Source organism: Sciurus carolinensis, chromosome 6 (genome assembly GCF_902686445.1).
Source record: "Sciurus carolinensis chromosome 6, mSciCar1.2, whole genome shotgun sequence".
Lineage (NCBI taxonomy): Eukaryota > Metazoa > Chordata > Mammalia > Rodentia > Sciuridae > Sciurus > Sciurus carolinensis.
The window spans coordinates 123,628,085-123,654,979 of record NC_062218.1 but is presented as its reverse complement, the minus strand read 5'-3'; the positions used below and the strand labels follow the sequence as shown (position 1 = coordinate 123,654,979).

Sequence of the window (26,895 nt, the reverse complement as noted above, 5' to 3'; positions counted from 1 at the left end):
ATTCTTTCTTTTAGTGACTGGTCTAAGTCAGGAGTCTAACTGTAACCTGCAGGTCAAATTGAGGCTGCTGCCTATTTTTTGTAAATAGTTTTTTGGAACATAACCATGCTCATTTGTTTGTGTATTCTTAGACTCTAAGGGCCCACAAAGCCTAAAGTATTTATTGTTTGGCCTTTTGCAGGGAAAGTTTACCAACTTCTGGACTAAGACAATGTTGATTATAGTCATATGGTGACATAGCTACATTGTTTGAATTGTCTTACTCCTCTCCCTTAATGCCAGGAAGGAATCTTGGATTGTGCATCTATGTATATTAGCCTATGGTTGGAGCAGTTAAAGCAAAAGGACTACTCTTTAGGTTTTATCCCTTGCCCCAAAGAGTCACTTATGCATAGGGTGACCATACTTTGAGTTTACATAATACATATTAATAACTGTTTTAGTTTACTCTTAATATTATCCCAGTATCTACAATAAAGTCCCAGTACAATCACTCCTGTCTTGTGAAGGCTACCACTGAGAGCTGTGAAAGGAATAGAAATGGAATGCAGTAGTCAAGAGACAACTCTGCAAGGTAGAATTTAAGAGATTAATTTTTTAAGGTTTGTTTCAAGGGTCTCCAAGACCATCTCCATGGTTTGTTAGGGTTATTAGGGCTCAGAAGTTCCAGTATACTAATGGTTATGATTTTTTATAATGAAAGGATATAGAGAAAAAAGCAGCAACGACACATAATGAGAAGTCTGGAGGAAATAAATTGCAGAATTCCAGGTCCCTTCCCAAGAGAATCACATAGGACTTGCTTAATTCCTTTAGGAATATGTGATGATGGGTACAAAGTGTTCTGATTCAAGAAAGCTTATCCAGGCTTAGGTGTCAAGGAATGTTCCTGGGTGTCAGTAACATAAATATGTATACTACCTGCAGGATTGATCTTGGTTATATAAGCTCCAGACCAGAGAAAAAGCCAAGTGTTCACCATCCTGCTTAGATTAATACATTCAGGCCCAAGATCTCAGGCATACAAAAAACACTCTTACTCGGCAGAACATTCAAAAGCTTAGAGATTAGTTCTCAGGAGCTGGCCAAGGTCAAGTCCTGAGAACAGGCCATTTGGCAAAAATGTGTAGGATTTGAGTCTGCTGAGGTGACTCTTTTCCACACAAAGTTACATAATGTTCTTCAAGCCACAGTTTAAGCCCAGGTAAGTCTGATTCCAAGGTCTATACTCTTTTCTGCAAGTAATTTTTAGTGATGTTTAATACTGATTTTCTAATTAAAAGTTCCATCTTTCTTGGCAACTATTTCTAATAAGATTTTTCTTATGGGCTGGGAAGATAACTCAGTTGGTAGAGTGCTTGCCTTGCAAGCACAAGGTCCTGGGTTCAATTCCCAGCACTGCAAAAAAAGAAAAAAGAGAAAAAAGATTGTTCACCTGAAGATAAAGGAGCCTGATTGAAGTATCTTTAAGTTCTTTTTTTTTTTTTTAAATAAGAAATGATGCTGAGATTTTTTTGGTTTTAGTAATATTTAGAAAAGATTTTTTATATACTTATATATTAAAAAGTAGACTGCAAGTAGCCTTCTTGAAGAATAATGTATTTTTACTTTGTATTAATACAGTTTTTAGTTTTAAAATGGAATAAGTGATATATAGTTAGTAAAGTTTTGGTTCACAATTAAGAATTGCCTGCCTTATATAGATAATAAATTTGAATATGCTTACCCAGCACTTTTCCTTTTGTCTTTTTCCATAGGTATTCGTGGAAACCTTAGACAAATGTTTTGAAAATGTCTGTGAACTGGATTTAATTTTCCATGTAGACAAGGTACTACTTCTATGTTGTCAAATCTCAGCTTTTAAGAAAAACATGTTTGTATTTGTCAAAGTAAAAATGCATTTAATGAATGATAGTGTTTTTATTCCATTATTTGTTATTCAGTTCATAAATGATTTTTACCATGAGCCAGGCACAATTCTTGGTAGTGAAAATTCAGACCCTAAAAAAGTTTGCCTCTAATTCAGGAAAAAATGGCATTATTAAGAATGTACAGGATAACTGTCAACTAGCATGAACTGCTGGCCTATGTCTGGGAAAATGTAATGGAGGAAATTACATATAAACTGGATTTTAAAGAACTAGTAGATATCTCACCAACAGGAAAGGACAGAATGACCCTACTAGAAGAGACAAAATACAGGCTTTTTTTGTGAGGAGTGAAAGAGGCCTAATTTTGAAGAACCATTAGTACTATGGACTTTGTACTTTATTCTGAAACAATTTGGTGCTTTTAAAGAAATTTCTGTTGGCATTATTATTCCTTTGTATGTTTGTTGTTTTTGTTATTTTTTTGGGCGGGGGGCAGAAGGTTGTGACAAGAATTTTTTTTTCCTGCGTTATGGAAGTTGAATTAGTGATGGGAAGATTAGGGAAATCAAGTAAGAGTCTCTTGGAATATTCCAGAAAGAAATATGAACTAAGGCACAAATTGGGGATGAAAGAAAGAATTGATAGGATTTGATGACTTATTGAAAGCTGAGGTGAGAGAAAAGAAATCTTACTGAGGTTTCTAAACAATATTGCTGGGTGTTAGTAATATAGAATTTAGTAGGAAGAGTTTCCACTTTTATTATGTACAGGGTTTTATTTGTAATTGTTTGTATAATCTAATTGATCTTTTTTGAATGATTAAGCCATTGAATAAAAGTTTTAAATAATCAAAAAATTTTAGTAAAAACCATAAAACATTGGCTTTATTGAAGTGTAATTCATACATATTAAAAGTCAATAGTAAAAAGCATGTGGGTTAACTGAGTTTTGGCAAAGTAGTTAAGTAACCACTACCACAATCAAGATACAGCACAAAGAATGCATTTTTTATTATTTGTGATAATCAAAAGAATATAGTTTTTAATTTCTCATTTACTAAATGATTTGATTTTATATATTAACTGACTTTGGACAGAGAACTTAAACTTGATGTTTTTATAAGTCTATTTTTAGTGTTCTGCTTTTCTCTAATATATCTTAAGCTTTTTCACACTTAGGCTACTGTTATTTTCAGGTCTTAGGGCTCACAGTATCCAAAATTATGTTCTGGCACATAACTAAAATTTGAAAATGACTGCTCTAAGGTCATCAGCTCATGTAATATATTTAACAGTTTTTAAGAAAATTGAAGATTCTTTTGTGAAATGTGGTAGAGGTAAAGTTCTTATATTTGTTACTAGAGAGTAAAAGCTTTCCTTAAGGAAATTAAGTTCTCATTTATATCTAATATATATGACATACAATGTTTTTAAAACTTCTACTTTACATTAGTGTAATTTCATTTTCAATCAGAAAATAAAGATAAAAGAAAAATAAATGAAGCCATCTGGGTACCGAGATTGCCTAGTGTTAGCATTGTAGAATATGTATATTTCTATATTTTTTTTGTACAAATGTACAGAAATAAATGTATCTTTTAAAAAAGTAAGGTGGGAACACATATAATGTATATATATTCTCTCTCATTTCATTTAACACTCTATCATTGTATTAGAACCTGCCATAATTAGCTGTATCTCTTCTTTCTGGGCTGAACTCTTGTTCTAATTTTTTTTTTTAATATCACTTGGAAAACTATTCCCTTTTAATAAACAAACCAAAAAAAAAAAAAAAAAAAAAAACCTGCTCTAGCTTTTAGTTTCTCAGAAAAGTTAAGGGTTTATTCAACAAACCTTTTTCTATGTGTTAAATGCTATTAGTTGGGGGAAAGCGTAAGTACAGGTTTTAACTGGTTTTAGCATTGAGCTATTATATTACAAGGCACATTTTTCTTTTCATTCTCTTCCTTCATTAGCATAAACAGTTGGCTAAGTTGTTGTGTGTATATGTTTTTTTTATTGTAAACAAATGGGATACATGATGTTTCTCTGTACATGGCGTAAAGGCATACCATTTTTGTAATCATAAATTTACATAGGGTAATGTTGTTTGATTCATTCTGTTATTTTTTCCCCTTCCCCCCACCCCTCCCACCCCTCTTTTCCCTCTATACAGTCCTTCCTTCCTCCATTCTTGCCCCCCTCCCTAACCCTAACTCTAACTCTAACACTAACCCCTCCCACCCCCCATTATGTATCATCATCCACTTATTAGCGATATCATTTGTCCTTTGGTTTTTTGAGATTGGCTTATCTCACTTAGCATGATATTCTCCAGTTTCATCCATTTGCCTGCAAATGCCATAATTTTATCATTCTTTAGGGCTGAATAATTGTATATATATACCACATTTTCTTTATCCATTCATCAATTGAAGGACATCTAGGTTGGTTCCACAATCTGGCTATTGTGAACTGAGCAGCTATGAACATTGATGTGGCTGTATCTCTGTAATATGCTGATTTTAAGTCCTTTGGGTATAGGCCAAGGAGTGGGATAGCTGGGTCAAATGGTGGTTCCATTCCAAGTTTTCTAAGGAGTCTCCACACTGCTTTCCAGAGTGGCTGCACTAATTTGCAGCCCCACCAGCAATGTATGAGTGCACCTTTCTCCCCACATCCTCGCCAACACCTATTGTTGCTTGTATTCTTGATAATCGCCATTCTAATTGGGGTGAGATGGAATCTTAGGGTGGTTTTGATTTGCATTTCTCTTATTAATAGAGATGTTGAACATTTTTCCCTATGTTTGTTGATTGCTTGTAGATCTTCTTCTGTGAAGTGTCTATTCATTTCCCTAGCCCATTTGTCGATTGGATTATTTGCATTCTTGGTGTAGAGTTTTTTGAGTTCTTTATAGATTCTGGAGATTAGCGCTCTATCTGAAGTATGATTGGCAAAGATTTTCTCCCACTCTGTAGGCTCTTTCTTTGCATTGCTGATAGTTTCCTTTGCTGAGAGAAAGCTTTTTAGTTTGAATCTATCCCAGTTATTAATTCTTGCTTTTATTTCTTGTGCTATGGGAGTCCTGTTGAGGAAGTCTGGTCCTAAGCCGACATGTTGAAGCTCTGGACCTACTTTTTCTTCTATAAGATGCAAGGTCTCTGGTCTGATTCCGAGATCCTTAATCCATTTTGAGTTTAGTTTCATGCATGGTGAGAGATATGGGTTTAGTTTCATTCTGTTGCATATGGATTTCCAATTCTCCCAGCACCATTTGTTGAAGAGGCTATCTTTTCTCCATTGCATATTTTTGGCCCCTTTGTCTAGTATGAGAAAATTGTATTTATTTGGGTTTGTGTCTGTGTCCTCTATTCTGTACCATTGATCCACCTTTCTATTTTGGTACCAATACCATGCCGTTTTGGTTACTATTGCTTTGTAGTAGAGTTGAAGATCTGGTATTGTGATACCCCCTGCTTCACACTTTCTGCCAAGGATTGCTTTAGCTATTCTGGGTTTTTTATTCTTCCAGGTGAATTTCATAATTGCTTGCTCTATTTCTGTAAGGTACATCATTGGGATTTTAATTGGAATTGCATTGAATCTGTATAGCACTTTTGGTAGTATGGCCATTTTGACAATATTAATTCTTCCTATCCAAGAACATGGGAGATCTTTCCATCTTCTGAGGTTTTCTTTAATTTCTTTCTTTAGTGTTCTGTAGTTCTCGTTGTAGAGGTCTTTCACCTCTTTTGTGAGATTGATTCCCAAGTATTTTATTTTTTTCGAAGCTATTGTGAAAGGGGTAGTTTTCCTGATTTCTCTTTCTGAAGATTCATCACTTATGTATAAAAAGGCCTTAGATTTATGTGCATTGATCTTATATCCCGCTACTTTACTGAATTCACTTATGAGATCTAAAAGTTTTCTGGTGGAATCACCTGGTTCCTCTAAGTATACAATCATATCATCAGCAAATAGGGATAGTTTGAGTTCTTCTTTTCCTATTCGTATCCCTTTAATTTCTTTGGTCTGTCTAATTGCTCTGGCTAGAGTTTCAAGGACGATATTGAATAGAAGTGGTGAAAGAGGGCATCCCTGCCTTGTTCCAGTTTTTAGAGGGAATGCTTTCAGTTTTTCACCATTTAGAATGATATTAGCCATGGGCTTAGCGTAGATGGCCTTTACAATGTTAAGGAATGTTCCCACTATCCCTATTCTAGTGTTTTGAGCATGCAGGGGTGCTGTATTTTATCAAATGCTTTTTCTGCATCTATCGAAATAATCATGTGATTCTTGACTTTAAGTCTATTGATATGGTGAATGACATTTATTGATTTCCTGATGTTGAACCAACCTTGCATCCCTGGGATGAAACCCACTTGATCATGGTGCACTATCTTTTTAATATGTTTTTGTATGCGATTTGCTAAAATTTTGTTTAGAATTTTTGCGTTGATGTTCATTAAGGATATTGGTCTGAAATTTTCTTTCCTCGATGTGTCTCTGTCTGGTTTAGGTATCAGGGTAATCTTGGCTTCATAGAATGAGTTTGGGAGGGTTCCCTCCTCTTCTCTTTTATGGAATACTTTGAGAAGTATTGGAATGAGCTCTTCTTTAAAGGTTTTGTAGAACTCGGCTGAGAACCCATCTGGTCCTGGACTTTTCTTTGTTGGTAGGCTATTGATGACTTCTTCTATTTCATTACTTGAAATTGGTCTATTTAAATTGTGTATGTCCTCCTCGTTCAGTTTAGGCAATTCATATGTCTCTAGAAACCTGTTGATGTCTTCAAAATTTTCTATTTTGTTGGAATATAGATTTTCAAAATAGTTTCTAATTATGTTTTGTATTTCAGTCGTGTCTGTTGTGATATTTCCTTGTTCATTCCGAATTTTAGTGATTTGGGTTTTCTCTCTTCTTCTCTTTGTTAGTGTGGCTAAAGGTTTATCAATTTTGTTTATTTTTTCGAAGAACCAACTATTTATTTTGTCAATTTTTTGTATTGTTTCTTTTGTTTCAATTTCGTTGATTTCAGCTCTGAGTGTAACTATTTCCTGTCTTCTACTACTTTTGGTGTTGGTCTGTTCTTCTTTTTCTAGGGCTTTGAGCTGTAGTGTTAGGTCGTTTATTTGTTGAGTTTTACTTCTTTTATTAAATGCGCTCCATGAAATAAATTTTCCTCTAAGTACTGCTTTCATAGTGTCCCAGAGATTTTGATATAATGTTTCTTTGTTCTTGTTTACCTCTAAGAATTTTTAAATTTCCTTCCTAATATCTTCTGTTATCCATTCATCATATAATAGCATATTGTTTAATTAATTTTTTTTTCACTGTATTGAGACAGGTTTCAGGATACCAAGAGTTAGAGACTAGTCAAGTAGATACTTTCTGTCTCAACCTTTCTGTCCAAAATAATGCTAACTTTTCTTTCACACCCCTAAAAGTGTGATTGTTTTCACCTTTAAGCAGCCTTGGACCTTCCAGCTGTGAGGGATCATGTCCCTGGCTCAGTTCAATTTTTTCTTAGAGGTAGATGTAGAGAGTTTTGCATACCACCTCAGACTGCTTCTGAGCTACAACTCACTGGATGAAAGGGAGAAGTTGTAGAGATTTCATTCCCTTTTGTGTCATTCAGGATGGGCTAGACTGAGTTTATGATGTAGTAATATACATCGAAGTACTAACTGCTTAAAACAGGAAAGATTTACTTCTCATTCATGCCACATGTATATTATATTCCAAATAATGTAACCCTGGAATCCATGGTGACAAAACTGCCACTACCTGAAATATTGTTAGTTTCTATATATGTGAAAGAAAATTTTGCCTGGTAAGTTTATCAGCTTTTTAAGGTTCTGCAGATGATAGTTTAGGCACTACAAACATGAATTGTTAACTTTCTAGCCTCCAAAATAACAATTTCCACATGGCCTTCTGCCAAATCCCTAAGCCACTGTTACATATTTTATTTTATTGTGGTTACTAGTGTCTCATTAAAAATCTTTAAGTACTAATTTCTGTGTCAGTCACAAAAGCTAAACCTCGTCACCCTGAAGTAGTAGGACAGACTACACACACACACACACACACTCAAAATTAGTTGGGTATCAAGTTGGATATGCATGATGCCATGCATGCATGAGAGGACAAGAAAAGTTTTATTACCCAAATAATGAGTTTTTATGAGGAGAATATGGAACAATTGGCTAGGAGTTTTATGGTGGTTAGGGATGAGGCTGGGGTAAGAGTTTTTGCACTTGGGCCAGGTTTTGTGTGGTTTGACTTTCCCATCATTGCAAAGGAAGGGGCACCCAGACGTAATCAGCTTATCCAGATGTAGGTCAGGCATGGTGGTGTACACCTATAATCCCAGTGACTCAGGAGGCTGAGGCAGGAGGATCACAAGTTCAAAGCCAGCCTCAGCAAAAGTGAGGCACTGAGCAACTCAGTGAGACCCTGTCTCTAAATAAAATACAAAATAAGACTGGCCCTGAGTTCAATCCCTGGTTACCCTCCCCCCAAATAAAATGGAGTCAGGCTCTTTAGTACATTTAAGCTAATGATTTGTTAATAGCCTCTAAAATCCAGCAATTTGGATAACTTGGTTTATTTTGTTCTTATACTGCATGATTGCTGAGAGGTTCTGCTTATTTTTTCAGCTGAATTACCTGCCCATCTCCTGAACAGCGTGGCTCTGATTGGGCAATGCTGGGTTGTTGCCCCTACTTGCAACAAAAAAATCAGGGTTGATTCAGCAAGAGAGCTGAAATTCTAGGAAGAGCTTGATTTGAAGGGTGTATGAATTTGACAGTGATAGCTTTGAATATATTTTTTCTGTCTGCATCCTCCCACCCACTCACCTATGTCCCCAGATGTTCAGGAAAAAATCTGATTGGTGGCCTAAGTGTCTTTCCTACCCTTGTGGCTGGGAGAATTTACACTTAAGAGCATGGTTTCTTGTAAGGCGTTTTAACAACCCAATCTTAAAGCACAGGCCAGAGAGACCCCTTTTCCTTTCACTCCTGAAGAAGTGTAGCTTTGCAACTAGAACTGAACACTTGTAATCCAACAGAGAAAAAGAACTACTCTCTCAACAGGAGAGAGGGGAACAACAGTCAGAACAGTGGCTTCATTGAAAAAGAACTACTGGAGGAGATAGAGGAACTCGTCACATTTTAAAATGATTGAAAAAGAGTATTTAAGAAGACTTAAAAAGTCTTTCAAGGATTTAAAAATATGTTTTTCAAACTAAAAATTTTAAAAGAAGAGGACAGTCACATAATTGACACTGAAAATAGAAGATCAGGTGCAGGAAATAACCTCAAAACACAGGACTGAAAGATGGAGAGAGAGAAAACATGAAGGAAAAGATTAGAGACTTTGAAGAGTACATTTACTATATGTTGTAAAAGTATTTTGAAGATCTTATTCAGTTAGTTGAAAGGAGATTAGAGGATAACTAGAGCATTTCAGTAGGAAAACAAGTTCTCTCAGTGGTCAAGAAAGACTAAATATTTATTTTACAAGTAATAATAAAATCATTTGTGTTCAGTTAGAGAAAGGACAGAGATAGTAATTGTTAATTGACAGTTTAAGTACAGTAGAACTTCTTATTTAAAAAGGAAGGAATAGAACAAAACTCAATCAAGCCAAGTATTAAAGGAAAAGAGAAAATATAATTTAAAATATCACTACTAATACACTAAAAGGGATTTGAATGAAACAATACATTAAAAGATGGAAACCTCAGTGTAGTGCAGCCACTCTGGAAAGCAGTGTGGAGATTCCCTAGAAATTTTGAAATGGAGCCACCATTTGGCCCGGCTGTCCCACTCCTTGGCCTATACCCAAAGGACTTAAAGTCAGCATACTACAGAGATACAGCCACATCAATGTTCATAGCAGCTCAATTCACAATAGCCCAATTGTGGAACCAACCTAGATGCCCTTCAATTGATGAATGGATAAAGAAACTGTGGTATATATATATATATATACAATGGAATATTACTCAGCCACAAAGAAGAATAAAGTTATGGCATTTGCAGGCAAATGGATGCAATTGGAGAATATCTTGCTAAGTGAGATAAGCCAATCTCAAAAAACCAAAGGACAAACGATCTCACTGATAAGCAGATGATGACACATAATGGGGGGTGAGAGGGGGGCAAGAATCGAGGAAGGAGGGACTGTATAGAGGGAAAAGAGGTGGGAGGGGTGAAGGAAAAAATAACATTATGAATCAAACACCATTACCCTATGTAAATGTATGATTACACAAATGGTATGCCTCTACTTCATGTACAGAGAAAGAACATGTATCCCATTTGTTTACAATAAAAATAAATTTAAAAGTAAAAGACAGAAACCATGGGTTTAAAAGGAATGATGGGTTTTACATAGGAAAGGAAGGATAAGTTTGAGTATTTCCCTGTTTCCCTAACAGTTTATTTTCCTAATGCCCACCAAAAATGATAATTGATTTTATTAGTGTCCTTATGACAATAATTTTAATATATTTAATTTATTTTAATCAAGTGCTGATATTATTTCTTTCGATGTTCATACTACCCATCTTTGGCCACTCCCCAGATTGTCCTCTGGGTTCTTTTGACATGATCCTACACAGGCTTTGATAACTGCTTTATTTTCTGGTTCATGTAGATATTCTAGACTTATTTTATTCATTTCCTTTTCCAGACATACTATCATGTCTTCTAGGAGCCCTAGTTCCTTTTAGTGAGAAGATGGTATATAGAAACCATAGACTCCAGATATTCCTAATTACAAGACTGGTCAGTTATTTCTAGGACTTTTCAGTGGATGGAGCATCTTATATATTTTCTGCCCCAGACCTCAAACCAGCCATTTCTCAAGGAACCTTGGTGCCTCTTACTAGTAATAAAAGGATGTTTGGAAGTGACCATCTGGGTACCATGTTTGTTCATTGCTATGGAGGTGTAAGTACTCCTGGTTCTTAGTGTACTGAGCTGGGAAATAGATGTATATGTACACGCCACACATACAAAACTTTTTTTAAATTTTTAAATATATTAAAAATCATTATAGCTAGGGATGTATGTAACTCAATAGTAAAGCACATGTTTTAGCATTCACAAGCCCTGGATTCCATACCTAACACCACAAAACAACCAACCAACTAACCAAACAAACCATGTAGTTCTTAATATTTCAGCATCCAACATCTAGTACAGTACTACATAATTTATTCTAGCCTTCTTTTCCATGTTTGCAACTTACTTTGACAGATTATTCTAAATATTTTTATTCTCATTATTCTTGATGTATTTTACAAGTCTTTCCTTTCTGTAATCGAACTCCTGTTAGGACAGTATGAAAGCTCAATGTCAGAATGCCAGTCTCCACCCTTTTCTCCCAGCACAGAAAATTGACCACAGAAACACCATCTCCTATCCTGCCTGCTAAGCAAGTTGTTAAAAAGTTTAGTCCCAGTAAAGAAGGAAGAGAAAGGAGCTTCTGTATAAAATAAATGTCAATCCTTATAAAAATTGCACTGAATAAAGTATACGAAGTGACCTAAGTGATTTTTAAAAATAACTTTTAAAATTTTAAGAGGAAGGAAATATCACAAGATTTTCAGTGGATAGGTTTTGTGATATATCAAGACATGTTTGAGTAAGTCTAGTACAAGTTATCTATAAGGCAAGATAAAGAGACCCAAAAAAAGGAAAATATGAAAGATAGTCTTTGTGTCATGGAGGATAGAGTGAGAAAAATCTAATCAACATTTATTCTTAGTTTTGGAAAAAGAAAATGATGAGACAGATTCAATATCTGAGTTTCTAAAAGTCTGAGCATTTTTCAGAATTAATGAAAGATAATAATCTGCAGATAAAAGAATCACATTAGGCTATATAAAAAGAAGTCTGCACCAAGACTAATAATGGCAAAGTTGGATAAAAGAGAAAGAATTTTTGAAAGCATCCAGAGATAAAAGATAAATTACTTTCATAGGAGGCATGATTAGATTGGCAACCAGTTTCTTAGTAGCAACAACTGAAGTTAGAAGACAGTGTGTTCAGTGAAAATAACTGCCAAATTGTAATTCTGGAATCAACAAAAATATCTTTCAAGAATATAGAGAAAACCAATAATGAGGAAATATACCACCAGTAAGTCTTCACTAAAGGACATTCCAAATGGGTACTTTGCACAGAAGGAGGTCAGAGATGAAGGAGTAACATATTGAAAGATGAAGAGTAAAGAAAATGGTAAGTCTGTAGATAATATAACTGAACCCTGACAGAGCCTTTGTGGAATTAAAACAAACAAACAAGCAAAACACCGTAATGTTAAATATAAGTGAACAATAACATATAAGCCAAAAAGTGTAGAAATAGAGCTGGCATATTCTAAGGTTTTTTTGTTTTTGTTTTTGTTTGTTTTTTGAATGGACAGTTGTATCTTTCATAATATATAAGCAGCTCTTCAGGATACAGAATAGAAAATAGAACAGTTTTCTAGTTTCTTTTAGTCAGAGCTGAATATTTTGAATTTTCAGATTTTGAGACATTCATTTTCAAAGTAAATATACCAAAATAGAATTAATTTTTTGTACTTGAATTATTTTTATCTGTTACTTTGAATTATGCCCCTTCTGCTTTTCTTTGCTTGTCTATTAACTAATGTCTTCATTATTATTATTGTTGTCATGTTATATATTTTCTCTATTTTTGTTTTAAAAATACTACCAGAATGTTGATATGATGATAAAATATACTCCTGAATTTCTTTAGTATTTTTTTCAAATATTTATACTTTGGAATTTCTTTAATAATATAATACTCAGGAAAAATGTAGAGTTTTTTTGGGAGGGGGCGGATATAGTCTTCTTTTAGTAACTTATCCTTATAAACTGAATTAATCTCAAGTTAGTATTAGTCAAGGAATTGGTGATTTAGTTCAGTGACAGAGTGCTTACCTAACACATATAAGGCCCTGAGTTTGGTCTTCAGCTAGTAGAGTGAGGGAGAGATATTAGTCAAGTTACTTGTAGAACTGATTTTTTGGGGGAGGGGAGGGTACCAGAGATTGAACCTAGGGATGCTTAACTACTGAGCCACATCTTTTTATGTTTTAATTTTGAGACAGGGTCTTGCTAAGTTGTTGAGGCTGACTTTGAACTCACGATCTTCCTGCCTCAGTCTCCCGAGCCCCTGAGATTATAGGAGTGTGTCACCGCACCCAGCTTAGCAAACATTTCTTAAGGTTAAAAATAATTAAGTAAAAATTTTGAGTAGTGGAACAGTATGATATGTCCAATATATTTTTAAAATATATTTTTAATTGTAGGTGGACACAATACTTTTATTTATTTATTTATTTATTTATTTATGTGGTGCTAAGAATTGAACCCAGTGCCTCACACATGCTAGGCAAGCACTGTACCACTGAGCCATAACCCCAGCGCCAATAAGTCCAGTATTTTATTTAACAAAATTCAGATAGATATTTTGAAAAGATATATTTTAGAAGCTAAGCATTAATGTCAGTAGTGACTTCAGTAAATTCAACACCCATTTTCTTACTTAATATTTTTCATCATAGCTTTTATTTTATCTGTCAACTCTTATAGAGCTAAAGCAAGATGAAAAAAATACCATATTTTGAGATCCCTTAAAAGGCACATTTTCTTCCATGTTTTAACATTTCTGAGGTTGGGTGCATGTTATATTCCATAATTTGTCATAATTTAATTGGCAGTTTTTAATTGGTATAATTTTTTATCATCAGTGGTAACATAATTTTGAAGAAAATGTTAAAAATATTTAGATCATTTAGAATTGTAAATGCAAGTTTTCATTTATTATCAAATGAGTATATATGTATTAAACTTTTATCATCAGATTAGTTAGAAAGGGCATGACCTACAAAGCAAATGGATGAACAATTTAAATTAACAATTTAAAATAACATTTTAGCTGTTCTGTCTTAATAATAAAAGCATATGCTTAACTAGTTTTTAGAGTAGATTTACTACTCTGCTTTGGTATCATTTTTTCTTAACTCCTATTCAGTTTCCTTGTGTAAGCAGAGAATGAGGTGTTCATTGCAAAACACATCTTAAAATATTTATTGAGTGCTTAATACAGCAGGGTTATGTGAAGGACATGACTTAACTCTGTCCTCAAATAGTTTACTGTTGTTTTATGAACATAACGTCTCCTCATCTGTTTCTTATCCCTCTTGCTTCCCACAATTAAAAAGAAAATTAGTGTTAGTCGGATACTTTACTATTTTAAAATTACATTAACAGTATTGTTTAGAAAGACTCAAATGATATTGAAGACTATTTGATTAAATATGAACATTTTTCTTACCTTGTTCCCCTCTCCTCATACCTACTCACTCCCACCCACACTACTTCTCTGAAGTCATCTCTTAATGTTTGAGCTAAGGTAGGCTTCCAGAGACTTTTTCCTGTGTCTGTGCTGTACTTTATGAACTCATCTATCTCTAGATCCCTCCATGTCAATGCATAATATTGCCTTTATTCTGAAGGGAAATATTAAATACACACATGCCATATTTTGTTTATCACCCTGAAGTCAAATGTTATTATAGTCAAATTTTAAACTGTGGTACGGGGGACCTCATTTCTAGCCAAAATTATAGCAAAGTACATAGCTTTTAGACTGTGAAAATGGGTAATAACCTGTAGAAAGGAATCTATATGATTTGATCTTCTACTTTTCTTTATCCTTCTTAAGATTCTTGCTTCAGTCTACTGGAGGAGGGCTGCTGACTGTTTAAAGTGAAATGTATCTGATTAACTTTCACTTTACTATCCAGTGACCAATGTATGTAGGCTTTGTTCAAGTGTATGGAAGCACTCCATCTAAATATTTAATAAATATTTAATATTTATTAAATATTAATAAATTTTTAATATTTAATATCTATAAATAAATAGTGGGGTAGTGAAAACTATTGAATACAAGTAAATACTTTGTTCTTTACTTTTGAATTTTAACCTAATTGATAAAAATGATTTTAAAAAGAAAAAAATTATATTAACTATTAGATACCCAAAGTATGATTTATGTAAATATTAATAAAATAATATAGAGATCATTTAGTCTTAAATATCATAGTGGTTTTAAGGAGAGGTTTCCAGTTTCTGCACACACACATTTAAAGTGGCATGCTTATTTTTTTTTTATCAACAACAAATATTCAGCACCTTTGTGCTACCTTATAAATAACTTCAACGTGCATGGCCATTGCTTTAGTTGAGGCCCTTTGTATTGTTCCTCGGAACTACTGCTGTCATCTCTCTTACTTTTAGCAAGGTTTTTGTTGTGTTTTGTTTTTAAATAATATGTGTACAAGTTAAATTTTTTTTAAAAGAAAACTATAAAATAAAAAGATTTTTTTCATTCTTTCTCAGTCCTTTAGTCTGATTCTTAAGATAAGTGCTATCAAAAGGTATGTATTGTGCCTTGGACATACCCAAATTTGTAATCATATAATTTTTTTTAAAACTCAGTGGGAACATATCATAGATATTGTTTGATTCCATTGGTTTTTACTAAGTGGTCCATATTTCTGAGAAATCTATAGATTTTTCTTATTTTTAGTTGTATGATGATTAGACTATTCATCATACATTCTTCTATTTTTTTGGGTATTCGTTCTTTATTTTTTTTTATTGTAAACAAATGGGATACATGTTGTTTCTCTGTTTGTACATGAAGTAGAGGCATACCATTTGTGTAGTCATATATTTACATAGGGTAATGGTGTTTGATTCATTGTTATTTTTTCCTCCCCCCACCCCTCCCACCCCTCTTTTCCCTCTATACAGTCCCTCTTTCCTTGATTCTTGCCCCCCCAAACCCCAATATGTATCATCATCCGCTTATCAGTGAGATCATTCATTCTTTGGCTTTCTGAGATTGGCTTATCTCATTTAGCTTGATATTCTGCAATTTCATCCATTTGCCCGCAAATGTCATAATTTTATAATTCTTTATGGCTGAGTAATATTCCATTGTATATATATACCACAGTTTCTTTATCCATTCATCAACTGAAGGGCATCTAGGTTGGTTCCACAAACTGGCCTTTGTGAATTGAGCAGCTATGAACATTGATGTGGCTGTATCTCTGTAGTATGCTGACTTTAAGTCCTTTGGGTATAGGCCAAGGAGTGGGATAGCTGGGTCAAATGGTGGTTCCATTCCAAGTTTTCTAAGGAATCTCCACACTGCTTTCCAGAGTGCCTGCACTAATTTGCAACCCCACCAGCAATGTATGAGTGTACCTTTTTCCCCACATCTCACCAACACCTGTTGTTGCTTGTATTCTTGATAATCGCCATTCTAATTGGGGTGAGATGGAATCTTAGGGTAGTTTTGATTTGCATTTCTCTTATTACTAGAGATGTTGAACATTTTTTCATATATCTGTTGATTGCTTGTAGATCTTCTGTGAAGTTTCTGTTCATTTCCTTAGCCCATTTGTCGATTGGGTTATTTGTATTCTTGGTGTAGAGTTTGAGTTCTTTATAGAGTCTGGAAATTAGTGCTCTATCTGAAGTATGAGTGGCAAAGATTTTCTCCCACTCTGTAGGCTCTCTCTTCACATTGCTGATAGTTTCCTTTGCTGAGAGAAAGCTTTTTAATTTGCATCTATTCCAGTTATTGATTCTTGCTTTTATTTCTTGTGCTATGGGAATCCTGTTAAGGAAGTCTAATCCTAAACCGACAGGTTGAAGATTTGGACCTTTTTCTTCTATAAGATGCAGAGTCTCTGGTCTGATTCCGAGGTCCTTGATCCATTTTGAGTTGAGTTTTGTGCAGGGTGAGAGATAGGGCTTTAGTTTCATTCTGTTGCATATGGATTTCCAGTTTTCCCAGCACCATTTGTTGAAGAGCCTATCTTTTCTCCATTGCATATTTTTGGCCCCTTTGTCTAGTATGAGATAACTGTATTTATTTGGGTTTGTGTCTGTGTGCTCTATTCTGTACCATTGATCTACCTGTCTATTTTGGTACCAATACCATGCTATTTTTGTTACTATTGCTTTGTAGTAGAGTTGAAGTTCTGGTATTACGATAACCCCTGCTTCACTCTTCCTGCTAGGGATTGCTTTAGCTATTCTGGGTTTCTTCTTCTTCCAGATAAATTTCATGATTACTTGCTCTATTTCTGTGAGTTACATCTTTGGGATTTTAATTGGAATTGCATTGAATCTGTATAGCACTTTTGTTAGTATGGCCATTTTGACAATATTAATTCTGCCTATCCAAGAACATGGGAGATCTTCCATCTTCTAAGGTTTTCTTTAATTTCTTTGTTTAGTGTTCTATAATTCTCATTGTAGAGGTCTTTCACCTCTTTTGTGAGATTGATTCCCAAGTATTTTATTTTTTTCTAGGCTACTGTGAATGGGTAGTTTTCCTAATTTCTTTTTCTGAAGATTCATCACTTATGTATGAAAATGCATGCAGGTGACTGTCTACTCTGGGTTGGCATCAATTCCTTCATTTATTTTACTGTCACTGAAACAGTCACCAGTGTGGGACTGACACTTAACTGTAGCTCTGTCCTGAATTTCTCCAGCAAATTGATTATCTTTTAATGTGTTTTCCTAATAGTTTATTTTTATTGGGTCATCTCATGGCATCTTCTTTCTTGTGTAGGCTTAATTAATAAAAACTGGGAGGGAAGCAGGTTCTGCTGGATCCCTCATGACAGCTTCCCAGGCACTCCCCCTGTGAGCAGTGTTCAATGGTGTGAGCTTGTCCATCTGCTTGCAGCTGGCCTTCGTGGCTCACTCAAACACACAGTGGTCTTGGGTCTGATGTCCAGAACCACCCTGGTGAAGACCCTGCTATAGAATGAGAGTGGGAAACTCAAATACTTTCGATTTATGAGCATTGATCTTATAACCTGCTACTTTACTGAATTCACTTATGAGTTCTAAAAGCTTTCTTGTGGAATTTCCCAGTTCCTCTGAATATATAATCACGTCATCAGCAAATAGGGATAGTTTGAGTTCTTCTTTTCCCATTCGTATCCCTTTAATTTCTTTGGTTTGTCTAATTGCTCTGGCTAGAGTTTCAAGGACAATGTTGAATAGAAGTGGTGAAAGAGGACATCCCTGCCTTGTTCCTGTTTTTAGGGGGAATGCTTTCAGTATTTCACCATTTAGAATGATATTGGCCATGGGCTTAGCATGGAAGGCCTTTACAATGTTAAGGAATATTCCCACAATGCCCACAGACTAAAGGTAAAAGGATGGGGAAAAAACATACCATGCACATGGACTCAACAAAAAAGCCAGAGTATCCATCCTCGTATCATATAATGTGGACTTCAAGCCAAAGTTAGTCAGAAGGGATAAAGAAGGACATTTCATACTGCTTAAGGGAAGCATAAATCAGCAAGATATGACAATCATAAACATCTATGCCCCAAACATTGGCTCATCCATGTACATCAAACAAGTCCTTCTCAATTCCAGAAATCAAATAGACCACAACACAATAATACTAGGTGATTTTAACACACCTCTCTCACCACTGGATATATCTTCCAAACAGAAATTGAACAAAGAAACCGTAGATCTCAATAACACAATCAATAATTTAGAATTAATGGACATATATAGAACATACCATCCAACAAAGAGTGAATACACTTTCTTCAGCAGCACATGGATCCTTCTCTAAAATAGACCATATTTTATGCCATAAAGCTAATGTTAGCAAATACAAGAAGATAGAGATACTCCCTTGTATTCTATCAGATCATAATGGATTGAAATTAGAAATAAATGACGGAATATAAAACAGAAACTACTCCAACACCTGGAGATTAAATAATATGCTATTGTATGATGAATGGATAACAGAAGACATCAGGAGGGAAATTAAAAAATTCTTAGAGGTAAACAAGAACAAAGATACATCATATCAAAATCTCTGGGACTCTGTGAAAGCAGTACTTAGAGGAAAATTTATTTCATGGAGTGCATTCAATAAAAGAAGAAAAAAATCATCAAATAAACGACCTAACACTACAGCTCAAAGCCCTACAAAAAGAAGAACAGAGCAACACCAAAAGTAGTAGAAGACAGGAAATAGTTAAACTCAGAGCTGAAATCAATAAAATTGAAACAAAAGAAACAATTGAAAAAAATTGACAAAATAAAGAATTGTTTCTTTGAAAAAATAAACAAAATTGATAAACCCTTATCCACACTAACAGAAGGAGAGAGAAAACTCAAATTACTAAAATTCGGAATGAACAGGGAAATATCACAACAGACACAAAGAAATACAAAACATAATTAGAAGCTATTTTGAAAATGTATACTCCAACAAAATAGAAAATCTCAAAGACATCAATAGGTTTCGAGAGACATGAATTATCTAAACTGAACCAGGAAAACATACACAATTTAAATAGATCAGTTTCAAATAATGAAATAGAAGAAGTCATCAAAAGCCTACCAACAAAGAAAAGTCCAGGACCAGATGGATTCTCAGCCAAGTCCTACAAAACCTTTAAAGAAGAGCTCATTCCAATACTTCTCAAAGTATTCCATGAAATAGAAGAGGAGGGAACCCTCCCAAACTCATTCTATGACGCCAGTATTACCCTGATACCTAAACCAGACAGACACATTGAGGAAAGAAAATTTCAGGGTATTTGGTTCTTGTCAACACAGTTTGTTGATCATTTTTGTACATATATCTGGCACCAGTTTAAGTCAGCCTCTCATTTTCTCCTGTTTTTTACAGCACATTCTTTATTTTCTGGTAGAACCGTGGAAAGAAAAAATATATACATAAAGTGTGATCTTACTAATGTAAAGTAGTTATTCGTATACATACACATATATAATAAGTTTTTTAGGAGGATATATAAGATACAGCTAATTGAATATCTTTGGATAGAGAGACCTAATAACAGATGCAGAGTACGTTGGAGACTATGATTGTTGACACACAAGTTTCTGTATGGCTTAAATTTTTTATCATTTGACTATATTGCTGTTTTTTAAAAACATAGAAATGAAACTTAGAATTCTGTTACAGTTTACACTCAGAAGTAGCTATGTTGTTGAGTAGATAGAGCATACATTTAAAACAAACATACACAGTAGATATACATTGTTAATATGGTATTTACCATTCATAGAGAGCAGGCTTTGCCTTTCTCTGAGTTACTCCAGTTTAAATACAAATGCTAAGGTAGAATGACTTGGCACTTTGTGCACGTAGATAACCTCCTGATATTGGGCACACAAAATTTATTGAGAAGAACCACCACCAACCACCTGCATAGCATAGTCATTAGTCACAGACTGATAAATAACTTACTTGTGCTAATAATAAATTGCCATCTCTGAACTTACAAATTAAATCAGGGGCCTATAGACTCATGCTTTTGAAGATCAACTAAAGAAACCAGGCTTGTGAGCTTTTCATGAACATCAGACCAGTTGGGTGATATAACCACCTCAACTAGAACCCATAAAAGGAGGTAAGGTATGCCTGGGATGATGGCATGGCACACCTTCCTCCCTTCTCTTGTATTTTATCATGGCCTGTGCCCAGGAGATCACTGTGGTAATGAACTGACTCTCTTCCAATTCTTCACCTCATTGAAGGGTTTTCCCTGCTATTTTGATACTATCCACTGGCAAAGTTCTCCCAGTACCCTTTTGCCTTGACAGCTCACTCTTGGCTTTGGGTTTTCCCTCTTACATGAACCACCTACAGTGACTTCATTTGTGTGGACTCTTTATCTTTTCTTGCCTTTGTTTTTCCTATGCCGTTTTAACTCTTATGGCCACCGTAGCCCTTTTTCAGCCTCTCTGTGGCCTAATAATCACTGTTTGAAGTATGACATGTGATATGAAAGTTACAGATATTAGTAATTAAGGTTGCAATGGAATAAAGAACTTGTAGTTGCCATGGTCATGACTACCAAGTGAAATCAGGAGTACTCAGTGAATTACAGGTGTTGAAACTGGTATAGCTGGTGAATTTATTGTATTCAGTAAATTTGTCATTGTGAAAAGACAAACATATCAGTCTAGATCAGTGACATAGCTTGCTCACTGTATTATTTTTTTAGACACTTGAGAACTTGAAAAAATTCAGAAAAAGGGTAAAAACTCATTTAACTTATCTTAGATAAATATCCAAATAGCTTAATAGATGAGTTATATATAAAGATGTTACCACCCTGTCCTTTTTTTAATATTTTTCTTTTTTAATTTTAATTTTTTTTAATTTAGATTCATTGTACACAAATGGGATACAACTTTCCTTTTTCTGGTTGTACACAAAGTAGACTCATACCGTTTGTGTAATCATACATATCATAGGGTAATGATGTTTGTCTCATTCTATTATCTTTCCTTCCCCTAATCCCTCCCCACCCCTCACTTTCCTCTATACAATCCATCCTTCCTCCGTTCTTGCTTTGCCTCTCCCCAATTGTGTATCATCATTCACTTATCAGAGAAATCATTTGGCCTTTTTTGGGGGGGATTGGCTTATTTCACTTACCATGATATTCTCCAACTCCATTCATTTACCTGCAAATGCCATAATTTTATTCTATATGGCTGAGTAATATTCCATTGTGTATATATACCACAGTTTCTTTATCCATTGATTTGTTGAGGGCATCTAGGTTGGCTTCACAATCTAGCTATTGTGAATCAAGCTGCTATAAACATTGATGTAGCTGTATCACTGTAGTAAGCTGATTTTAAGTCCTTTGGGTATAAACCAAGGAGTGGGATAGCTGGGTCAAATGGTGGATCCATTTCACATTTCTAAAGAATCTCCATACTGCTTGCCAGAGTGGCTGCACCAATTTGCAACCCCACCAGCAGTGTATGAGTTTACCTTTTCCCCACATCCTCACCAACACATATTGTTGTTTGTATTCTTGATAATAGCCATTGTAATTGGAGTGAGATGAAATCTTAGGGTAGTTCTGATTTGCATTTCTCTTATTACTAGAGAAGTTGAACATTTTTTCATATATTTGTCTTTCACTTATATATCTTCTGTGAAGTGTCTGCTCAGTTCAATTTTTACTCCTTGTAATATACCTTACTGTGGATACTATATGCTTAATAAGACTGGAGTGATCTTCTAATGAATAATTATCATTCTTTTACATGTTTATCCCCCTGAATTTCCATATTTTGTAATGTTTATTACCTCTTCATGAAGAATACAGTCTTTATGCATTTATTATCCTTATAATTGTGATACTGTGATATATAGTAAATATATATACACACACAAACATGCATTTAGATATATTTTTTTTCTGTCCATCAGATCTGTCCTGGAATTCAACCAGCTATGGATCCAAAATAATTTTTTTATTGCATCTGTATTGAACATGTGCAGATATTTTTCTTACCATTATTCCCAAAACATTACAGTATAACAATGATTGACATGGCATTTACATTATATTAATTATTATACATAATCTAGAGATGATGCAAAGTATATGGGAGTATATGTGTAGGAAGATGTACCTATGATATACTTTTCCATTTTATTTAAGAAACTAGAACATCTGCTTTGATTTCCATAGGTGTCCTGGAACCAACCTTCTCTCCCCAGGACATCAAGAGATAACTATATTTGGTCATGGTTCTTTTTTTCCTGACAAATAGCTCTTATAAACCTTGGAATCTCCAGAGGGGATGACTCTTTTGTATGTTGATAAGATGACTGGTGCTTTGCAGACCCTAGTTATCTTCAGGATTGGGTGGGGACTGGTGATCTGAAAGACCAAGCATAACTAGGCTTGAAACTTTCAGCTTAGGGAGAGAGACTGAAGTTTCAGTTGATAACCAGTGGCCAAAGAGTTCCTCAGTCTTGCCTCCATGATATATCTTCCTTAAATGCTGAAGGACAGGGTTTCTAGAACTTCCAGATAATTGAACATGAGGAGGTTCCTGGAGAATGGCACTCCTGTAGTGGGCAAAGCAGCTCTGTAGCCCTTCCCATACTATTAACTCCCTACCCGTCTCTGTATCTTTTGTAATATCCCTTATAGTAAGCCAATAAGTATAAGTAGTGTTTCCCTAAGTTCTGTGAGCTGCTCTAGCAAATTAGTTGAACCCCAAGAGGAGGTGGGTAGTGGGAAATCCCACTGTTCTAATCAGCTTTTTCACTGCTGTGACTAAGAGACCTGAGAAGAACAGTTGTAGAGGAGCAAAAGTTTATTTGGGGGCTCATGGTTTCAGAACTCTTAAGTCCCTAGAGAGCTGACTCCATTCCTCAGGGCTCGAGGTGAGGCAGAACATCATGACCAAAGAATATGGCAGAGGGAAGCAGCTCACATGATGATCAGGAAACAGAGAGATTCCATTCACCAGATGCAAAATGTATACCCAAAGGCACACCTCCAATGCCCCAGCTCCTCTAGTCATACCCTGTACGCCTTCAGTTACCACTCTGTTAATCTTATCAAGGTTAATTCACTGATTGGGTTAAGATTCTCACAACTGTCATTTCTCCTCTGAACCTTCTGGCATTGTCTCCCACATGAGCTTTTGGGGGACACCTCACATCCAAACCATAACACCCAGTGTTCAGTCAGTTGATTAGTAGCATCTAAAATGGTGGGCAAATTTGTGGAACTGGACCCTTTCCCTTTGGAATCCAGTGCACCCTGATAGTAGAAGGTGTCAGCATTCATTGCATTGAATTAGAGGACACCCAGCCGTGTTGCTGCAGAATTCATTGCTTGCTTTGTGTGTATGGGAAGAACTGCACCACCTACCCACCCACCAACCTTCCTACCACACACACACACAAACACACACCCCTACCCCTCTACCTTTGGTCACAGGAGTGTGGCGTGAGATTATAGGAATAATAAACTTTGTCCCCCCCCTTCCCTTAATTGTAAGCTTATGGTCCACAAATGACAGAGGCAGGAGATGGAAAGCAAACATCAGATCAGCAAGCTTTCGTTTATTCTGCAGCAAAGTCCATCAGTTAGGCACGGTATGGTCCATTTTCCGGGTATGGAATTGGCCCCTGAGTTAAAGAAGGAGTCTGGGTTTTCTAGTCTCATTGGAGATTGCAGATGTGCAGTTTGGACAGTCTGGGGCTAGGTGTACAGGTTAGAACTTTAACTTAGGGAAGGTAGTTGTAAAAAGGTTGACACTCATTTTTATCTGGGAAGAGAGGAGTCCAGATCCCAAGGGATGAATACTCAAATCCTACTGATTGCTTTTTTCCCCCTGTGGGGTCCATTGTTTCCCACAATTTCAGTATTTGCTGTGCCTCAATTTATGACTAATTTGCGATGGGGAAAGGTTAAAGTTTAGGGCCCAGCATTCAGTATTTGCCCCTTTCCTTTGGGGTCCATTGATAGTAGGAAAGGGTACATTGAGAGGTGTAATATTTGGCTGATTTCCTTTCCCTCCTCCTGAACCACACTGTCCCTCCATTTTTCTTGGGAAGCTAGCTGTCTTGAAGGAATATTATTTTCCATAACCCTCCAATAATAAATGGGATTATGTTTCGTTAAGGATATAACTTACTGGACCCTACTTTTCTGTTTTCTATCTCTTCTTCTGGATTTCTGAATTTGCTGTTCTATGAGTGGTTTTTGCTTTGAGAATAAATTGCATCTTAGGTCCTGTGATTTAAGTTGATATATATTCTTCAAATTTCTTGGGCATTACCCACATTCTTAGGCCTCCCGTGTTCTAAACTTGCTTGATTTTTTTCTGTAATACTGAAATGTATAGTTTTTCACTAATCTATCACTTGCATTATGGGATATTTCTGGAAAAGCAGTAGTGCAGGGATAAGGAGGTTATGAACACACAGACTGAGCAAAGGAGGTAGGGGAATTGCTGCACTTTTATGAGCCTTATCAATTGTGCTTTCTTATGAGAATTTGTTTTAAAAAGAGAAGGGGTTCTTCTAATTCTAAAACAGAGATTTTAATGAATATCTGTTCCCTGGCTCTGACCTTTTTGAACACTTTCCCTCTACCTATTAACAATTATAAGGTAATTTTATTATATGTTTAATCACCTTGACCTTTAATCAGTTAGCTGTGTCAATTACAATCATTAATATTAGTGAAGAAAGCAAGGAATTGAACTTGGGTAACTTAGACTTAGGTTTGAATTAGTGGTTTGCCAAATACTAGACTCTGTGCCTCAACTGTACCAAAGGTGAGAATAAAATTATATAAGTATAGCATCAGAACTTTTTTTAAAAATGATATCTAATACAGTAATGATGGTAGTAGATGTGATAGTATTTAGCACTAGTTTCAAAAAAGTTGTGGCATCTGTTTTAGTTTTATTTCCTGGAAAAAGTAATTCATATAATTTTTTCTTCAAAATTCATACATTTGTTCCTCTTTGTAAAATGAAAATTTAGTAAATGATAATTTTAGTATGAAATCTTATAAAAGCATGAAAATTGAATAATATATAAAGTATTTCTCGAAATTTTTCAAAAATACATAATAGGTACTATGCTAAGCACTTACATGAATCATTCGTTTAGTTATTAGGCTAACCCTGTAAGGTCCCTGTACTGTTTTCATGTCTGTAAACACTTCACTGTTTTTGTGTTTTATTGATAAGGTAACAGACTCAGAGAAGTGATGTGTCTACTGAAGGTCATACAAATAAGTAGTAGAGTCAGTATTCATACCTATATAATTTTGGAGTCTGTACATTTAACCTCACACATGAGCTTTTTGAAAAAAATTATAGCACAGTATACTATCTTATGGAACTTATTTCAGTTCTCAATTGTTTAATTTTTGTCCAGTAAACATTATGAAAAAACATGTGTTACATTTTTACTTTCTAATAGTTCAGACACTATTTTTTAGTCATTATCAGACATATTTATGATAAGAGATCTGAATATTACATGTATGGAGTATTTTGAGGGTAAAAACACTATTACAGGGCTGGGGTTTTGGCTCAGTGGTAGTACTTACCTGGCATGCATGAAGCACTGGGTTTGATTCTCAGCACTGCATATAAATAAATAGATGAAATAAAAGGCTCATCCACAACTAAAAATATTTTTTTAAAACCAACATTACACCTACAATAAAAAGAAAATTCTTTTGTTCCAGTATGTTCATGGTGCTACATTGTTTTGTTAATTACCTTGAGTATAAGATTGCAACCTAATAATTGTTAACTAAGAATCTGATATAAAAAGGCTTTCTAGGCTATCAATGCTAAGCCCAAGGCCAGCATCATTCTAAATGGAGAAAAACTGAAAGCATTCCCTCTGAAACCTAGAACAAGACAGGGATACCCTGTTTCACCACTTCTATTCAACATCATCCTTGAAACTCTAGCCAGAGCAATCAGACAGATCAAAGAAATTAAAGGGATACGAATAGGAAAAGAAGAACTCAAACTATCACTATTTGCCGATGACATGATTCTATATTTAGAGAACCCAAAAAATTCTATCAGAAAACTTCTAGAACTAATAAATGAATTCAGCAAAGTAACGGTATAAAATCAACACTCATAAATCTAATGCATTTCTATTCATGAGTGATGAATCCTCTGAAAGAGAAATTAGGAAAACTATCACATTCACAATAGCCTAAAAAAAAAATACTTGGGAATTAATCTAACAAAAGAGGTGAACAACCTCTACAATGAAAACTACAGAACACTAAAGAAAGAGATTAAAGAAAAACTTAGAAGATAGAAAGATGACCCATGTTCTTGGTGGGCAGATTTAGTATTGTCAAAATGACCATACTACCAAAACATTATACAGGTTCAATGCAATTCTAATTAAAATCCCAATGACATACTCATAGCAATAGAGAACGCAGTCTTGAAATCCATGTGGAAAAATAAGAGACCCAGAATAGCCAAAGCAGTCCTTAGCAAGAAGAACAAAGCAGGTGGTCTCACAATACCAGACCTTAAACTATACAACAGAACAATAGTAACAAAAACA

General features: G+C 35.0%; 1 protein-coding gene across 4 annotated transcripts in view; it reads left to right on the top strand.

Moving 5' to 3' along the window:
• Ap3s1 (adaptor related protein complex 3 subunit sigma 1) overlaps positions 1-26,895 on the top strand; it is a 79,825-nt gene that overhangs the window by 40,624 nt on the left and 12,306 nt on the right. For 2 of the 4 annotated variants that reach the window (XM_047555327.1, XM_047555329.1), the window contains exon 4: positions 1,758-1,829. The exons of the other annotated variants lie outside the window; for them this stretch is intronic. In XM_047555327.1, the coding sequence (XP_047411283.1) occupies positions 1,758-1,829 (72 nt within the window). The remainder of the gene's footprint in view (positions 1-1,757; positions 1,830-26,895) is intronic. 4 annotated transcript variants of the gene reach the window in all.